Source organism: Microcebus murinus, chromosome X (assembly GCF_040939455.1).
Source record: "Microcebus murinus isolate Inina chromosome X, M.murinus_Inina_mat1.0, whole genome shotgun sequence".
In the NCBI taxonomy this organism is placed as follows: Eukaryota; Metazoa; Chordata; class Mammalia; order Primates; family Cheirogaleidae; genus Microcebus; species Microcebus murinus.
In genome coordinates, this window is record NC_134136.1 from 94,822,707 (window position 1) to 94,839,685 (window position 16,979).

The 16,979-nt window shown below is 43.2% G+C and overlaps 1 protein-coding gene across 1 annotated transcript in view; it reads right to left on the reverse strand.

Annotated features, from left to right (window-relative positions):
* MAP3K15 (mitogen-activated protein kinase kinase kinase 15) overlaps positions 1 to 13,196 on the reverse strand; it is a 124,511-nt gene extending 111,315 nt beyond the window's left edge. The window contains exon 1 of the mRNA XM_075999490.1: positions 12,833 to 13,196. Within this exon, the coding sequence (XP_075855605.1) occupies positions 12,833 to 13,196 (364 nt within the window). The remainder of the gene's footprint in view (positions 1 to 12,832) is intronic.
* Positions 13,197 to 16,979: the final 3,783 nt, after the last annotated feature.

Here is a 16,979-nt window from a genome sequence, read left to right on the forward strand (position 1 = left end):
CCAAACAATCCCTGCCATTGTAGCCTGAAAGTGGCCATAGATGAATGGGTATAGATGTGTTTCAATAAAACTTTCTTTATAAAATAAAGGCAAATAACTAAAATAAAGGACAAATAAACTAAGAAAACTCTAGCGGGAATGGCATAGATGGGATGAAAGAAAAACAGATAAATTGGACTTTATCAAAATTAAACACTCTTGTGCTTTGAAGGACAGCATCAAAAAAGTTAAAAATATAACCCATAGAATGGGAAGAACATTTGCAAATCACATATCTGACAAGGGACTTCTGTCTAGAATATATAAAGAATTCTTATGACTCAGTAATAAGACAACTCAACCTAAGAAATGGGCAAAGAATTTGAATAGACATTTCTCCAAAGACAATATACAAATGGCCAATAATCACATGAAAAAAATACTCAATATCCTCAGTCATCAGGAAAAAACACTTAAAAATCACTAAGATGGCTATAATCCATACAGATAGACAATAACAAGTGTCAGCAATGATATGGAGAAACTGGAACCCTTATTGCTGGTGGTAATGTAAAATGGTATAGCTGCTTTGAAAACAATTTGACAGCTCCTCAAATGGTTAACATAAAGTGGAAATAACTCAAATGTCCATACATGGATGAATGTGTAGACAAAATGTGATATATACATACAATGGGATATTATTCAGCCTTACAGATGAAATTTTGACACATGCTACAACATGCATGAACCTTGAAGACATCATGCTAAGTGAAAGAAACCAAACACAAAAAGACAAATACAGGCAGTCCCCAGGTTACAGATGACCCAATTACAGCATTCCATACTTGCCAACAGGCTCCCAAGGCTCCCCATAAAGATAATTCATAATTAAATAATTCAGGAAGTAGTTTCTTTCATGTATGTAAACAAACCCGCAGGAATAAGCAGTGCTCTGGCATAGCATCTTTGAGCTAGCAGCTGGTCTCATGGATAGAAAAGCAGCTGATAGAACACGAAGAATCAGAAGATCCAGAGCCAAGAAAGTTTAGGAAAAAAGTATTAGCTGAAGCCTTTCGTCTCCCTGAAGCAGGATCTGCTAAGCTTGAGGAGCCAGATCCTGACAATGCGCGGTTTACAAAGGTTTACTGTGCGGTTAATGAGAACATCAGATGCTATGAGGCCATTCACAATGAAAAAAAGAAAAAGGCTGTGCAGACAACCCTACATACCTTTTTCAAGAAACCGACTTCTGTGGTGAGCTCCCTCCTCCAGCAACAGAATCAAACCCTGATCCTCCAGCCCCTGCTCCACCCTCTCCAGAACCATCTCCGTCATCACCTTCCGATTCACGTCAGCTGCCTTCCTGCCTCAAAAACAACCCTTCCAGTAAGCAAGACATCGATGCAACATTAGGTGAGTGTTAACCTTTAATATTATTTTTGAAATTCCTCCTAAACTTTTTGTATGTGTTTGTCTTTATGTTCTATTTGCTTGAATTAAAAGAATGAGCACAATAGATTCTGCAATTTACTATTATAGTACAGGGGTATATTATTACATAATTACACTGTATTATTACCACATGAGCCATTATAATATTATTATTACCGTATATGTGTTGTTCATCAGGGATCCGAGTTACATACAAATCCCATCTAAAGACATTCTCAGAAACGTTATCTTGTCTGTAACCCGGGGACTGCCTGTACTATATGATTCCACTTACGAAGTATCTAGAATAGCTAAATTCATAGACAAAGAGAGTAGAATGGTGGTTGCCAGGGGCTGGAAGGAGAGAGAAATAGGGAGGAGTTCTTTAATGGGTACAAAGTTTTAATTTTTCAAGATAAGAGTTCTGGAGATTGGTTGCACGCCAATGTGAATGTACTTAATGCTACTGAACTGTATACTCAGAAATGGTGAAAATGGTAAATTTTCTGTCATGCATTTTTTGCCACAATGAATTTTTTTAAGGATTAAGTATAGTTATGATGTGATCCAGAAATCCCACTCCTAGGTATATACCCAAGAAATATGCAAACATATGTCCACATAAAAGCTTGAGGCATTATTCACAATAGCCAAAAAGTGGAAATAGCTGAAATGCCCATTAAGTGATAAATGGATAAATGTGGTATATCCTCATAATGTAATATTATTCAGCAATAAAAAAGGAATGATGTACTGACCCACGTTACAACATGGGTTAACCTTGACAACATGCTAATTGAAAGAAGCCAGACATGAAAGGCTACCTATTACTTCATTTATATAAATAAATAAATCTATAGAGAAAAAGTAGAATAATGGTTGCCTGGGCCACGGGGTAGGTAGCTGGAATGAGGAATGGCTGCCAGTAGGTACAGAGTTCTTTTGGGAAGTAATAAAAATAGCCTGAAATTAGATAGTGGTGATGGTTGTACAACTCTAAATATACTAAAAACCACTGAACTGACATTTTAAGAGGGTGAATTATATCTCAATAAAGCTATTAAAAAAGAAAAAAACCCAAATATTGGAATATTCATAACAGCACCACTGTTCATAATAGTCTCAAACTGGAAACTACGCAAATGTTCATTAACAGTAGAAAACATAAATTGTGCTATATTCTTACAATGAAATACTATATAGACATGAGAAGGAATGATCGCCATATTAACGACATAGAGGAATGCCACAAACATAAAATGGTGAATGAAAGGAGCAAGACACTAAAAGGTACAAACTCTATTATCCTATTTTTAGAAAGTATAGAAATAGGCAAAATTAACCCATGCTGATGAGAAATCAGGATAGTTGTTACTCTTGGCCAGGAGTGGGGCTAGAAAATGGAAGTAGACACACTCTAGGGTGCTGTCAGCTTCCGTTTTCTTGGTCTGGGTACTGGGTACATAGTGTGTACAGTCTGTGAAAACTCAGCGGTACACTCAAGAGTGTGCCCATTTCTATACATATACATATAAATATATGTATGTATGTGTGTGTGTATGTGTGCATGTTAGACCTCGATAAAAAGACAGAATAAAGGGCATAAAGCAGGGTTTGTACCTTTTCCTCACCATGGGAAAAGGAATGGAATTAGGATGGAATCTCCAACGTCAAAACTTTGGAAACTTTCCTTACACACTGCAGGAGTATGATGCACCCCCCACTACGGGATGATTGTCCACGGGTTTTGAGCCCTGAGTCTTTGTGTAAAAAAATAATTTTTACTATGTAATTTTGCTCCTTTTAAATAATGCATACAAATAACATATACACTAATGAATGAAATATGATAAACAGAAACATAGGTATTAAAAGATTGGATATCATTTAATTTAATCACAGACACATGCTTTAACATGTATTGGATACCTCATAATGTAGTTATAACTTATTCTAATAAACTAGGGTGTAATTATGGAGGCATTAACTTAACACTTTGTGAAAAAGATAAGTTCACACGCTGGTTTTGGCAATTTATTCTTTCACAAAGCACATTTCATTCTATACTGAGGTTCCGGTATGCTTTCTGGTGGGGGCAGAGGGGAGTGACACAGGGGAGCAGACATTTATTGAGCACTAAGTTGAAGGCACTGAGCTTGAATCTCTACATAGACATCTTTTTAAAGAGGCCTCAGAGATATGAAGTAATTTATCTGGGGTCACATAGCCAATAAACAATAGGGTAGAAATTCAAACTCTGGCCCACAAAGCCAATGTCCTTTCTCTTTCACCACTTCTATTACCAGAGGCAGTGGGAAACAATGATAGAAGACAAGTTGGTAAAGTTTTATTATGGGTCTATTTTGGAAGTTTTTGCTCAGAATAGCAGAAAGGTCACTCTCCTGAAAGAGAACCTGTGCTTCCTGTACTTTCTTGGATAACGAGATGAAAAGGTGGCAATTGTGGTCCTGCTGTCCAGACTCAAAGCACCTGGAGCGCTCAGCCCAGGCAAGACCGGCCTTCCAGATGTTTGAGGCCACGTGTCAGGCTCGGTTTATCAAATGGCACCTGTGTCAAAGTTCATTTGAGAGGAATTACAGATCTAAATGTAAAAGCTAAAACTATAAAGCTTTTAGAAGAACACATAAGAAAGAGTATCTGCACAACTGCAACCTGGAAGATTTCTTAGGGAAGATACAGCAAGCAACCATAAAAGAGTAATGTTCTAAATTAGACTTCATCAAAATGAAAGGCTTATGCTCATCAAAAGCCACCATTAAGTAGAGGAAGAAGCAAGCCAGTGTCTGGGAGCAAATGTTCATAAAACATATTTCTGACAAAGCACTTAAATCCAGAATATATAAAGAACTCTTATAATTCAGTCATAAGATGACAGACAACCCAAGTAGATAGGTAAATGACTTGAACAGATACCTCACAAAGGAAGATACCTGCATGTCCAAAAAGCACATGGAGAGGTACTCAATATCTTTAATCATCACGGAAAGGTAAATTAAAACCATAATGAGAAACCACTACACCCCCATGAGAAAGGCCAAAATTGAAAGACTGATAACACAAAGTGTTGGTGAGGATGTGAAGCCACCAGAACTGTCATGCATTGATTGGTAGTGGGAATATAAAATGGTTTAACCACTTCAGAAAAAGGGTTGGAAGTTTCTTATATATTCTAACATACATCTAACCTTTCACCCAGCCATTTCACTCCTAGGTATTTACCCAAGAGGCGTAAAAACATTGGTCCACAGAAAGACTTGTATACAAATGTTCATAGCAGCTTTATTTGTTAACAGCCCCAAACTGGAAGCAACCCAAATGTTCCTCCATAGGAGAATGGCTGCACTAACTGTGATATATTCTTATAGTGGAATCATACTTAGCATTAAAAAGGAACAAACTACTGATATATACAATATGGATGAATCTCAAAAACGTTTTTCATGCTGGACAAATGAAGACAGACACGAAAGAGTACACTATACCAGTCCATTTATATGAAACTCCAGAAAAGGCAGATCTAATCTGTAGCAGATGACAATAGGTGAGTCATTGCCTGGTATCAAGAATAGGGGTGAAGGGAGGATTGAATGAAGGGGGATGTGAGGGAACTTTCTGGGAGGACAGAAATGTTCTATATTGTGATAGAGGTTTGGGTTAAACAGGCTTAATCATTTTTTAAAGCGGTACAGCTGAGATTTGTGTGTCAATGTATATATGTTTTACACTTAAAATGTTTAAAAGTAAGTATGAAGTATGGGGTGGGGAATGAGTAAAGAAGAAATGAGAATGGCAGAATGTTAATAATTGTCAGAGCTGGGTAACATACATGCTTGAAATTTTCCATGGTAAAAAAAAAATTTTTAGGAAAAAAAGTCATCCACATCAAATTCTTCTGCCTCTCTCGACCTTCTCTTTCCCCTTTCCCTTCTATGTCCACTCTTCCTTGCCCCTGGGCCAGCCTCCTGCAGCCCCCAATTCCTGAATGAGCTCTACTTCCTGCCAAGGCCCACCACCCAACATCATTCTTCTCTGCAGCCCCCACCTCTACCCCTACAGCCAAGCCCCAATATCCACCAGGCATTTCTGCCAAGTCATGTCACACCCAATAGCTCAAAACCTGTGCGAGGTATTGGAAAGCAAGAATTTTTCCAGCCTACTTAGTAAAAGTTCAGTCCTATTCCAGCTACATTATTTGACCCAGGATTTAAACAGCACCTATCTCAAAGCCAGATATATAGAACTTCGGAAAAAGTTGATGGCTTATATTCCAAAACTATCTTCAGAAGTTGACTGCTGGGAACTGAGAATACATTTCACCCTATAACAAATACCACATAGCCGATAAGGCAGAAGACCAGCCCACAAATATCCATCTACCCTAAAATGCACTCAAGGCTCAAACAGCAACATCTCAATTAAATTCTGCAGGTGCAATGCTGCTTTCAAAGTCAGCCAACATGACTAAAAATTGAGGAAAGTTCCAGAATCAATGCTGAGTCAGTAGCGCTATCAGCAGCATAGAAAGGAAGGAGACTCGGGCAGGGGCCCCCATAGGCAAGCCAGCAGTCAGGTCCAGCAGAAGACAGCTGAGGTTGGGCCACACAGGGGTAGAGAATCTGTGGCTTTGGGGCCACATGTGGCCTTCTGGATCCTTGAGTGTGGCCATTTGACTGGAATTTGTTCTGTGAAGTTTGGATTCGGTTGAAGGGCTGCACTCAGGGATCTGGAGGGACACATGTGGCCTTGAGGCTGCAGATTCCCCACACCTGGTGCGGCCTCGTCCCTAGGAGTGAAGTCATTTCTGCCTGGCCTGAGCACACCAGGCCGCTCACTCCAGCAGGGAGGGAGATGGGGAGAAGGCTTCCGAGTTACAGCCCCATTTTTAATCTCCTACTGTGCTTGTTTAAAGCAAAATCATCCTTATATTCTAGAACATACAGTACAGAAAATGTGGACAAGCCAAAAGAAAAAGAACCAGTATTCCCAGCACACAATTAAAACCACTGTTTCCAGTCCAGCATGTCCAGTGTGAGTTCTTCTAGTTTCTTCTATTGGATATGCACTGCTGAGGAGAAAGGTTCAGACCCAGAAATTTATTACTAGAATGTATCTTATTTCTTAATAAAATTATAAGTGCACTATCTCTATGGCTTGCACACCATTTTCAACATGGTTGCCACAGGAAACTACATTCTGAATTTCTGTTGAGGGCACCCAACAAGTTTTGCTTCATCTCAACAAGAAAAGCAAAGTGTTATCTGTGCCCACTGATAGTTATTCTTAAAAAGAGCTTGGGTGGATATTCCTAGGAATCACTCAAACAGCAGAAAAGAAAACTGCATCTGGCTCTCTGCCACTGAAGAGTTTGCTGTCTGGCAGAAGAGCATTACATCAATAATTATTTAATCACAATTGTGTTGCCTTCTAGGAAAGCAAATCTCAGCATGCAAAAGCCAACAGGGAGAAGGAGAGGAGTCCTCCAAGGTTTCCTTGAGGAATTCAGATGTGAAAGCAGAACAGGTATTGATTGGCCAGAGAAGACTGCAGGTGGAGGAGGGGACAGAAGCCAGGCTACAGTGGCTTCTAGGCAGACAACATGGATTGGAACACACCAAGATTGGCCCAGTTTTGAGAGGCCAGTTACAAAGCTGTTGGCAGTAACTCAGAGGAGAGAAGATGCAGTCTGGATGAAGATGGTAGCAGGGCACATAGAAGCAGGCAGATTTAAGAACCATTCTGAAAGTAATTAACTGGACTTGGCAATGAGGGAGATGATGGAGTCAAGGCTAACTCCTAGGTTTCTGACATGAACTGCTAGGTGGATGATTTTACTCATCCATGTTAATTAGATAAGGCAATGTCTAAATTAACTATTGTCCCTATACTCTGCTAGAAATAGATTTGGCCAATCACCTGACCATGTGTGGATGCCACACAAAACATTGGCGCTGAATCAGAGGGCTGCCTGTCTCATCATTCCACAACCATCAAACCCACGTGTCCCATAGGACCATATTTGAACTTTATGCATTTTCCAGAATGATGAAGAGAGGGTACCCAGCAAATTATAAGAAGTCTTAAGGCATCTTTCTGAGGAGTAAATACACGTGTGGATCGAGCCTGCTAAAGCGAGCTGAGCCAAGAGATACATTTAGGCATTTCTAGCAGAATGCATGGCAAGCTGTATGCATCAGGATAAGCTAGGCCATGCTGCTAACACAGACAAAGCCCCAAAATTTCAGTGCCTTAACTACCAGCTTAAACATGTGATCTTCAAAGTTTGTCACAACAGAGGCAAAGAGAGAGAGAGGAGGTGCACCATCTAACTTCCTCAGCCCAAAGTGACGCCTGTTGCTGCTACTCGCATGGCATTGACCAGCATAGTCACGAGGGCCCAAGGGATGTTAGAAAACGTGGAAGAATATATAGATGTTTGGTGAGCACTGTCTGCCACATGATGCAGCAAGCTAATAAAGAGTCCAGGAATATCACTGCAGAGGGAGAAGTGACATAACCCATAGAAAAGGCAGCAAAGAAAACTAGAGCTAACCTTATTTTAAACCATTACATATCTTATTTTTGCAGAAAGCCCAATATCACTGTTGCATCCAAACTAACAAAATCACAACAGTGTCATTTAATAGAAAAGGAAAAAGTTACCTCGCCTCTCAAACTGGTAAAACCATGAAAGAAGATAAAATATCTCCTCCCACCCCAGTCCCCATCACTGGTGTTAACCTGACGGTCCAAGCACCTTAGCCCATACCAACATAGTGTGGGCTCCCACAATTGGCATATATTATAAACAGTGATGACCTATGACATGAGATGATCCATGGCATGGACTTTCTGGATAAAGCATGTCCTAGGAGACAATCTTCTAGCAGTTGGGCTTGATTTTCATAACCTAAATTGTACTCTCTTATCACTATAACAAACAACCCCTAAATCACAGTAACCTGACCAAATAGAAGCTTTTCTCTTGTTTACCAAAAATCCAAAGTGGATGTTCCAACAGCAATCCTGCAAGGAGTAACTCAGGGATTCACACACCTCCCATCTTGTGCCTCCACCATCTTCTACATGGAATCTCCAAGGTTCCCATGGAGACAATAGAAAGGGAGGAGAGAATATGAGAAGGCCTATTAGATACACCAACACCTTGGCCCAGAAGTGACAGACATCACTTCTACTTACATTCTATTGGCCAGAAGTAGTTGTACATCTAAACTCAAAGGATGTTGGAAAATGTAGTCCTCAGTTCTCAGCAAGAACTAGGAGCATAAATCTTTCGTGGTCACCCAGCTATTTCCACCACAATTTGTACCCCTGACTGACTCTTACACAAGCCAGCCAGAAAAAGGGATCATCAGAACACAGCAAACCCAAAGGACTAATCTGGAGACTGAAGCCCTAGTCTTGGTCTTTTTATCAATGTTCAGGAAATACAAGTATCCCCTGTTAAAGGGGGCAACACGTCACAACTTTCAAAATCACTGTGAACTTAACTGAGGAAAAAGAATCAGAAGTAGGGCCCTGGATCAGGAAAGTAACATTTGAGTGAAGTTCAGAGAGGGAGATAAATATATTCTACCAGTCCAGATCTCATGTTGAGATTTGCCACTACATTAAGTGTATCATAGCATCCTGGGAGAGTAGAGTTTCCATGGTCAAAATGTTTGGGAAAGCACAAGATGAGGTCACACAGGTTTCCTTCCTGCAGGATGTCTCAGTCTTAAAGTGCTCACAAGCACTGAGAACCTCCAGGAGGCAGACACAGCCTGCAGCTGAAAAAAGTAGAGAAGGCTGCCCAGGTAAATCCAGTCCAAACACACAGTATGGCAGCTTAAGTCATGACTAGGAATTCAGTGAAAGCAGACAGATGGACAATTAAACAAAAGGAGTAAAGACAGATCCAGAAGAAAGGGTTTCTTCTGAGCAGGGGGCGGGGGAAAGACATATTTTGTTCTCCAAATATTGGAAGTATTAATAACTGGGCAATTGACCCTCAGTTGCTAAATTGATAGTTCTGCTCAATTCAAGATTCCAGTCTTTGGAGATGAATGATAGATGCAAAAAAAAAAAATCAATACATATATATATACACACACACACACACACACACATTCTAGTCTTCCTAGGGGCTAAGGGCATACAGAGATGACCACCATCTCTGCAAAAAGCAAATGGGATGTTCCTCAACATCTGTACACAATGTTCATAGCAGCATGCTTCACAATAGCCAAACGTGGAAGAAGCCAAATGCTCATCAGTGGATGAATGGATACACATAACGTGGCATATCCAAACACCGGAATATTAGCCTTAAAAAGGAATTAACTTCTGACACATGCTACGACACAGATGAACACTGAAGACATTATGCTAAGTGAAATAAACCAGTCACAAAGGGACACATACTGTATGACTCCACTTATATGAAATATCTGGAACAGGCAAATTAATAGAGACAAAGTAGAATGGTAGGTACCAGAAGCTGGGGGGAGTGAAAAATGAGGCATTATTGTTTAATGGGTACAGTGCTTCAGTCTGGGATGATAAAACCCAAATGATTGAATGGCCAGAGCAAAGAGGCATTTTAGGGCAGTGAAAACACTCTGGATGATAACATAATGGTGGATACATGTCATTACACCTTCATCCAAACACACAATGTGCAACACCAAGGGTGAACCCTAATGTAAATGAAGGACTTTCGGTGATTATGATATGTCAACATATGCGTAGGTTCTATCAGTTGTAGCAAGTGCACCACTCTGGTGGGGGATATTGATGGTGGGAGAGGTTGTGTTGGGGGAGGGATAGGGGGTCTATAGGAACTCTCAATTTTGCTGTTAAAACCATTATTAAAAACGTCTTTTTTTTTTAAGACAGAGTCTTACTCTGTTGCCCGGGCCAGAGTGCCATGGCATCAGCCTAGCTCACAGCAACCTCAAACTCCTGGGCTCAAGCAATCCTTCTGCCTCAGCCTCCCAAGAAGCTGGGACTACAGGCATGCATCACCATGCCCGGCTAATTTTTTCTATATATTTTAGTTGGCCAATTAATTTTCTTTCTAATTTTAATAGAGACGGGGGTCTCACTCTTGGTCAGGCTGGTTTCGAACTCTTGACCTTGAGCAATCTGCCCACCTCGGCCTCCCAGAGTGCTAGGATTACAGGCATGAGCCACCGCCTGGCCTACAAAAAGTCTTTTTAAAAAAGTTCTGGAGATGGATACTGGTGATGGTTGCCTAACAGTGTGAATCTATTTAATACCACTGAAATTAACACTTTAAAATGGTTAAATGGCGAATTTTGTTATTTATATTTTGCCACAATTGAAACAAATGGGCTGTGGCCCTGGCCCTCACGGCCCATGATAGTTTTCCTTCACAGCAGCATCCGCTTGTCCTTGCTTAGGTCGAAGGCCTGCCTGTGGCTTTCCTGCAGCTCACTGAATCACCCAGGCACTGGTGACATACAGCCTCAAGATTTAGACCCATAAAACAGTGTACAAGGAGATGGAAAACCACAATCAAACCCTGCTTTGACTTTCGAGAAGCTCCTATGAGAACAGGAGATAGCAAGCACTTAAATTTCACATCTATGATCGGCCTTAAAACACACTTGGGTCGGTTGAGCAGTTATTTTCCCTCACAAGCCTTTTTCTAGATCAGCACTATTGGGACCTCGTGCGATGAGGAGATGCTCTATAGAGTTGCTGTCCCACATAGGAGCCACCTGCGGCCTACTGCGTACTTTAAATGTGGCTAGCGCAACTAAGGAACTATTTTGATTGTATTTTAACTAATTTACCTTTAAATACCCACACGTGGTTAGTGGCTACCAAATTGGACGGCGTAGTTTTAGAACTGTTACGAAGAAGTGACAGATGTATATATTTTTGGTGGTGATGCCAAAAACCTGTGAGTCATAGAGATGAGGAAGAGGGCTGTTTTCCTTACCGCTCCTTTGATAACAAGCCTTTGGCACTTGGGTGACATTCATAAACGTTATATGTGCGACAGTAATGTGTTTAATCCATAAATCCACTCAGGTAGGAGGATAGCGTTGTGCCTAATGGCAAAAAGGACATTTAAGCACTCAGAGAAGAGTCTGTTCAAGCTCCAATTTTGGAACAGAATGAATAGAAATGGAGAAAACTAAGTGGCTGTAGGTGAAGTGGGCTGCTGAACAACGTTTCTAAAAAAGATGTTGCGTTGAAGGGGATACTCAGTGTGGTCAGAAGTGTCAGGAGAGTGTTTTCAACAGGTCCAGCTGCCACTTGTTTAAACAAGCCTGACACCTACCCCCCACCCCTCTAGCTGGGGAGGATTTGCTCTGGAAAAAAAAAAAAAAGTGTGCACGCACACAAAACACACAAAAATACCCGCACCCAGATATGTGCTGCCTGCTGCAAAGAATGAATGGTAATAAACCCAGCTTCCTATTTCAGCAAAGCAAGTCCGCCTAGTTACCGTCTCATATGCTTTTAGGTTTAGGGTAGGCACTGTTACTCCCTTTGGTCAACGGAGAAACTGAGGCATACGTACTGCCAAGTAATTACTGTCTCACAAAGGCACGGTAAGGAAAACAGCCAAGCAACTATTCACTCCTCACCTAGAGAAACTCTTGCCAACCCAAATTACCGTATCGAAGGCTGGATTCTTACGGCACACCTATTCCAGTGAGCGTGGAGATCTAGTGGCCCACTCCAGCAATACAGTTGCCCTGAACCGGTGAATGCTGTGCCTTATGGGATAAAAATACCTGCCACAGGGTGGCAGATCGATCACACCCCACTGTCGGTGTGTGTTGAGGGCAGGAATTAAAATGTGCGAAAGAACCCTGGGGTATTTCTAAGAGGCAAAACACAGACACACTCTTACGACACTGATTCCCACTCTTGGCTGCAGAATGGAGTCACCTGGGAAGCATTAAACACCCTTGAGGCCTCAGATGCTGATGTTGGTGGCTTGGGGTCCAGTCAGGGTATTTGGAGTTTGAAAAGCTCCCCAGGTGATTCTAACAAGTGGCCCGCCGTTGGGACCCGTGGCCGTGAGAGACACGCCAGGGGTGAGAAAGGAAAAGTTGGATAACCGGAGAGGAGGGCCGTTCTGTCGCCTGCGTTATACTAGAGGCTGTTTCTTGGCTTATTTGATATTTAAAAATACCGAAGAATAACCGAGTCTAAATGCCAGTGGCCCCTGTTTTCTTACCCGTAAAAGGGTACAACTACAACATCACCTACTCTACCCTCCCCCAAAGGGAGGGCAGTCTTGCGGTAAGAGCCAGGGGGTGAGAGAGGATGGGAAGCGGGGGTTGGGCGGGTGCCATGGCTTGTGTGAGGGTAAGGAAAGGACTGAGGTGGGGACGAAGGGGACAACCGCCCTCACCTGCGTCGTAGAAGGCGTCGAGCACGGCCGTCTCCCCGAAGTCAAGCTCCCCGAAGGGCACTGAGGTGAGGTGAGCGCCCTCAGCTTCGCAGGCCCTCAGCAGGCACTGTCGCGCCCCCGCTTCTGGGCCGCTGGCCGTGCCGCCCTGGGAGCTGTCGCTGCGCACGTATACTGCCCGCAGAGCCCGCCGTGGCCCGCCCTCGCCGCCACAGCCGCCGCCGCTGCCGCTCGCAGCGCCCTCAGCCGCCGCGTCGGCCTCCGCCGGCCCGGCAGTGCCCTCACTCCCCGGCGGCAGCGGGCACTGAGGGGACTCTCCTGCCGCCCCGAGGGCCCCGGCCGCGGGAGTCCCGCCGCCGCTCTCCATCAGACCGCCCGGCGTTCGCTTCTCGGTCCCACGAGTGGCTGACGGCTGCGGTCAAGCAGGAGCCACAAGTTGCAGCGGCGGCGCAGCCCGAGCACCTGCTCCTGGGACGCGGGACGCGACGGGAGCGGGCGACCCAGCGTGCACCAGTGGCCCCACGGCGCGCAGGTCACGACAGCGCCCCTCAGCTGCGGAGTGAAGCTCACGTCCCGCTGCCCCCAGCGCCCTTTGAAGGCCTGAGAGAAAGAGGCGGGGGCTGGGACGTCAGGGCGAGCGGAGGGGTGGGGGGACGCGGGCCTGAAAAGGGCGGCAGGGCAGGAGCGCGGAGGGCGCCCCCTGCCGCCGCCTCCGCGCCGCGCCCAGAGCCCGGAGACCGGCCCGAGCGCGAACTTCAGGACTTTTTTTTTTTTTTCCCTGCCATCCCTCTAAACCTGGCCACCATTAGGAGCCCCAGGGGCTTTTTTCTCAAAACAATTTGAAGCTTTCAAGTGTGGTAAAAACTCTTTCAAAGCATTGACTGGGGCTGGGCGCGGTGGCTCGCGCCTGTAATCCTAGCACTCAGAGGCTGAGGCGGGCGAATCGCTCAAGGTCAGGAGTTCGAAACCAGCCTGAGCACTCTACTAAAAAGAAAGAAACAAATTAATTGGCCAACTAAAAAAATATATAGAGGCCGGGCGCGGTGGCTCACGCCTGTAATCCTAGCACTCTGGGAGGCCGAGGCGGGTGGATTGCTCGAGGTCAAGGAGTTCAAAACCAGCCTGAGCAAGAGTGAGACCCTGTCTCTACTATAAATAGAAAAGAAATTAATTGACCAACTAATATATACAGAAAAAAAAATTAGCCGGGCATGGTGGCACATGCCTGTAGTCCCAGCTACTCGGGAGGCTGAGGCAGCAGGATTGAGCCCAGGAGTTTGAGGTTGCTGTGAGCTAGGCTGATGCCATGGCACTCACTCTAGCCTGGGCAACAAAGCGAGACTCTGTCTCAAAAAAAAAATATATATATATATATATATATATATATATTAGCTGGGCATGGTGGCTCATGCCTGTAGTCCCAGCTACTCGGGAGGCTGAGGTAGAAGGATCACTTGAGCCCAGGAATTTGAGGTTGCTGTGAGCTAGGTTGATGCCATGGCACTCACTCTAGCCTAGGCAACAGAGTGAGACTCTGTCTCAAAAAAAAAAAAAAAGCATTGACTGGATGTAAATATTTATTCAATTTCAAACTAAATACAGATGTAGATTTAACCCAGCGTTGGGATGAGCAGTTGCTTCATTTTGCACTCTTCGTTCCCGGTTGCCAAGCACTGACCCTCCTGAGCCCTGTCCTACAGGCCGGCTTGTCTTGTCTTTCACTGTGACAAGGCACCGGGAGACACCAGCGGCAAACCTCATTTTCCTGGAAAATAAACTCCAAGTACGCCACCTGCCAGACCTGTGAGATGCCGTGAACCCAAAGAGGGTCTTCACTATGGATCCCACCCACCTCAAGATTTTAGAGCCAAAATGGCAAAAATGTTACCACTGCAGGTCATACCATTGTATTTAAAAGGTGGACATTGTCACAAAATGTTGGGATTTGTTTTCTTCTTTTTTAATAACTGAGATATAATTCACATATAATTCACCCATTTAGAGTATATGATTCAATAGTTTTCGGTACATTCACGGAGTTGTGTGGCCGACACCACAATCAATTTTAGAACATTTTCATAATTTATCCCCCCCCAAACTCAGTACCCATTAGAAATCACTCTCCAGCCTCCCCCTCCCAATATCCCCAGCCCTAGGCAACCACCGATCTACTGTCTCAATGTCCATTCTGGACATTTCACGGAAATGGAATCATACAACATGTAGACATAGGTTTTCATTCGTCTTGGCTATATGCCTAGAAGCGGGATTTCTGGGTCACATGGTAACTCTATGTTTGACCTTTAGAGAAACTGCCACTGTTTTCCAAAGCAGCTACACCATTTTATATTCCCACCCGCAGTATATGAGGGTTCCAATTTCTCTGGAAAATAGACTCCCAGTACTTGTTATTGTCATTTTTATTATAGCCATCCTAGTGGGTGTGAAGTGGTACCTCATTATGGTTTTGATTTGCATTTCCGTGATGGCTTAGTAATGTTGAACATCTTGTCATGTGCTTATTTGCCATTTGTATAACAACTTTGGAGTAATGTCTATTCAGATCCTTTGCCCACTTTTTAAATGGGTATTTGGCTTTTTATTACCGAGTTGTAAGAGTTCTCTATATATTGTGGATACAAGTTCATTATTGAATATGCAATTTGCAAATATTTTCTCCCATCCTGTGGGTTTTCTTTTCACTTTCTTGATGGTGCCCTTTGCAGCACATCACAAGCCATTTTGACACAGGCCAGATAGGATTTGTCTTATAAAACAGCACTTCATCCTCTCTTTGCATGTCAGTAATAATGCAGGCCACCCCCCGCCCTCCAGAGCAAGCAGAACCTGCCTGCTTAAATCCTTGAAGAAACCCTGCCCTAATTTCAGCCCTGGTAGAATCAAGAACTTCACAAACGGCATCAATGTGCATCCTATTTTGTGGTCAAGAATGGAAAAATGGGCTCTGTGGAAATCTCTGAGAACACACAGACCAGGTTGGGGATGAGGAAAGCTTGGGAAAATGCTCAGCGCCTCTGTTCTGAGACTTTTTTCATATGATGTTATAAAAGGACACGTGTTCTTTGTAACCTTGTAATGCATAATAATAGTAATTTTCCTAATGTGCCCATTCATCTGAAATTATTCCAGTGACTGGCACAGCCTTTGGAAGGGCAAAGATGCCATTTGAGAATCACTTGCCAGCATTTTGCTGTTGTGCCCACTGCAATCTTCCTGAATTCTCGTAGCTCTCTCTGGAACCCTGCAGATTAAGTGAGACACACAGCAGTTATGAATTCTGGCTTGAATAATATCTTCCTCTAAATACAAACCCTGCTGAGTAAAGAACCCAGCGTTTACCCAGCTACTGAGTGCCTTCCCTGAAGTTAGCACACACAGCCCACCTTGTCATTGTCTCCAGCATGCCCCAGCACCCCTCAATGTCCTTCCTGCCTCTCCCTAGCCCCACTGAGAAGAAAATTGCAAAATGCTGAATTACTCTTTTCCATTCAATTGAATAATTGTCCCATTCTTACCTTGGCCTTGCCCCTTACTAAGTACATACATGTCGTGCAAAACACTTTGCCCTAATGCAGAGGTGTCATAGAAAGTTCTTCCATATATTTAAATGAAATCTTATCTTTGTAACTTCTCCTTATTGATTCTAATATAATGCCTGTTTCATGTGACAGCTTTCCAAGAAGTGCCCTTAAGTCTTCTCTTTTGCAGGTGATGTCCCTTCTCCCAGACCCTTCCATCATTTCTCCATGGCTACTATTCACCCTGATGATTCTCTTCTAGAAGATTCTCTATTGATCTCTATTGCTGTTTTGTGTCTGTAAAAGACTTTTTAAAATTAAAATGTTTTGAGGTAATTGTAAATTCATATACAGTTGTAAGAAGTCACACAGACAAATCTAGTGTACCTTTGACCCAGATTGCCCCAATAGTAACATCTTTTTTTTTTTTTTTTTTTTTGCAGCCCGCTGTTTCTGAATCAATAGTAACATCTTGCTAAACTATAGTACACTATCACAAAACAGCTCTATCACCACAAAGATTACTCCTGTTGCCCTTTGATAGATACACTCATCACCCTTCCTCACCCTTATCCCTAACTGCTGGCAATCACTAATCTGTTCTCCATTTC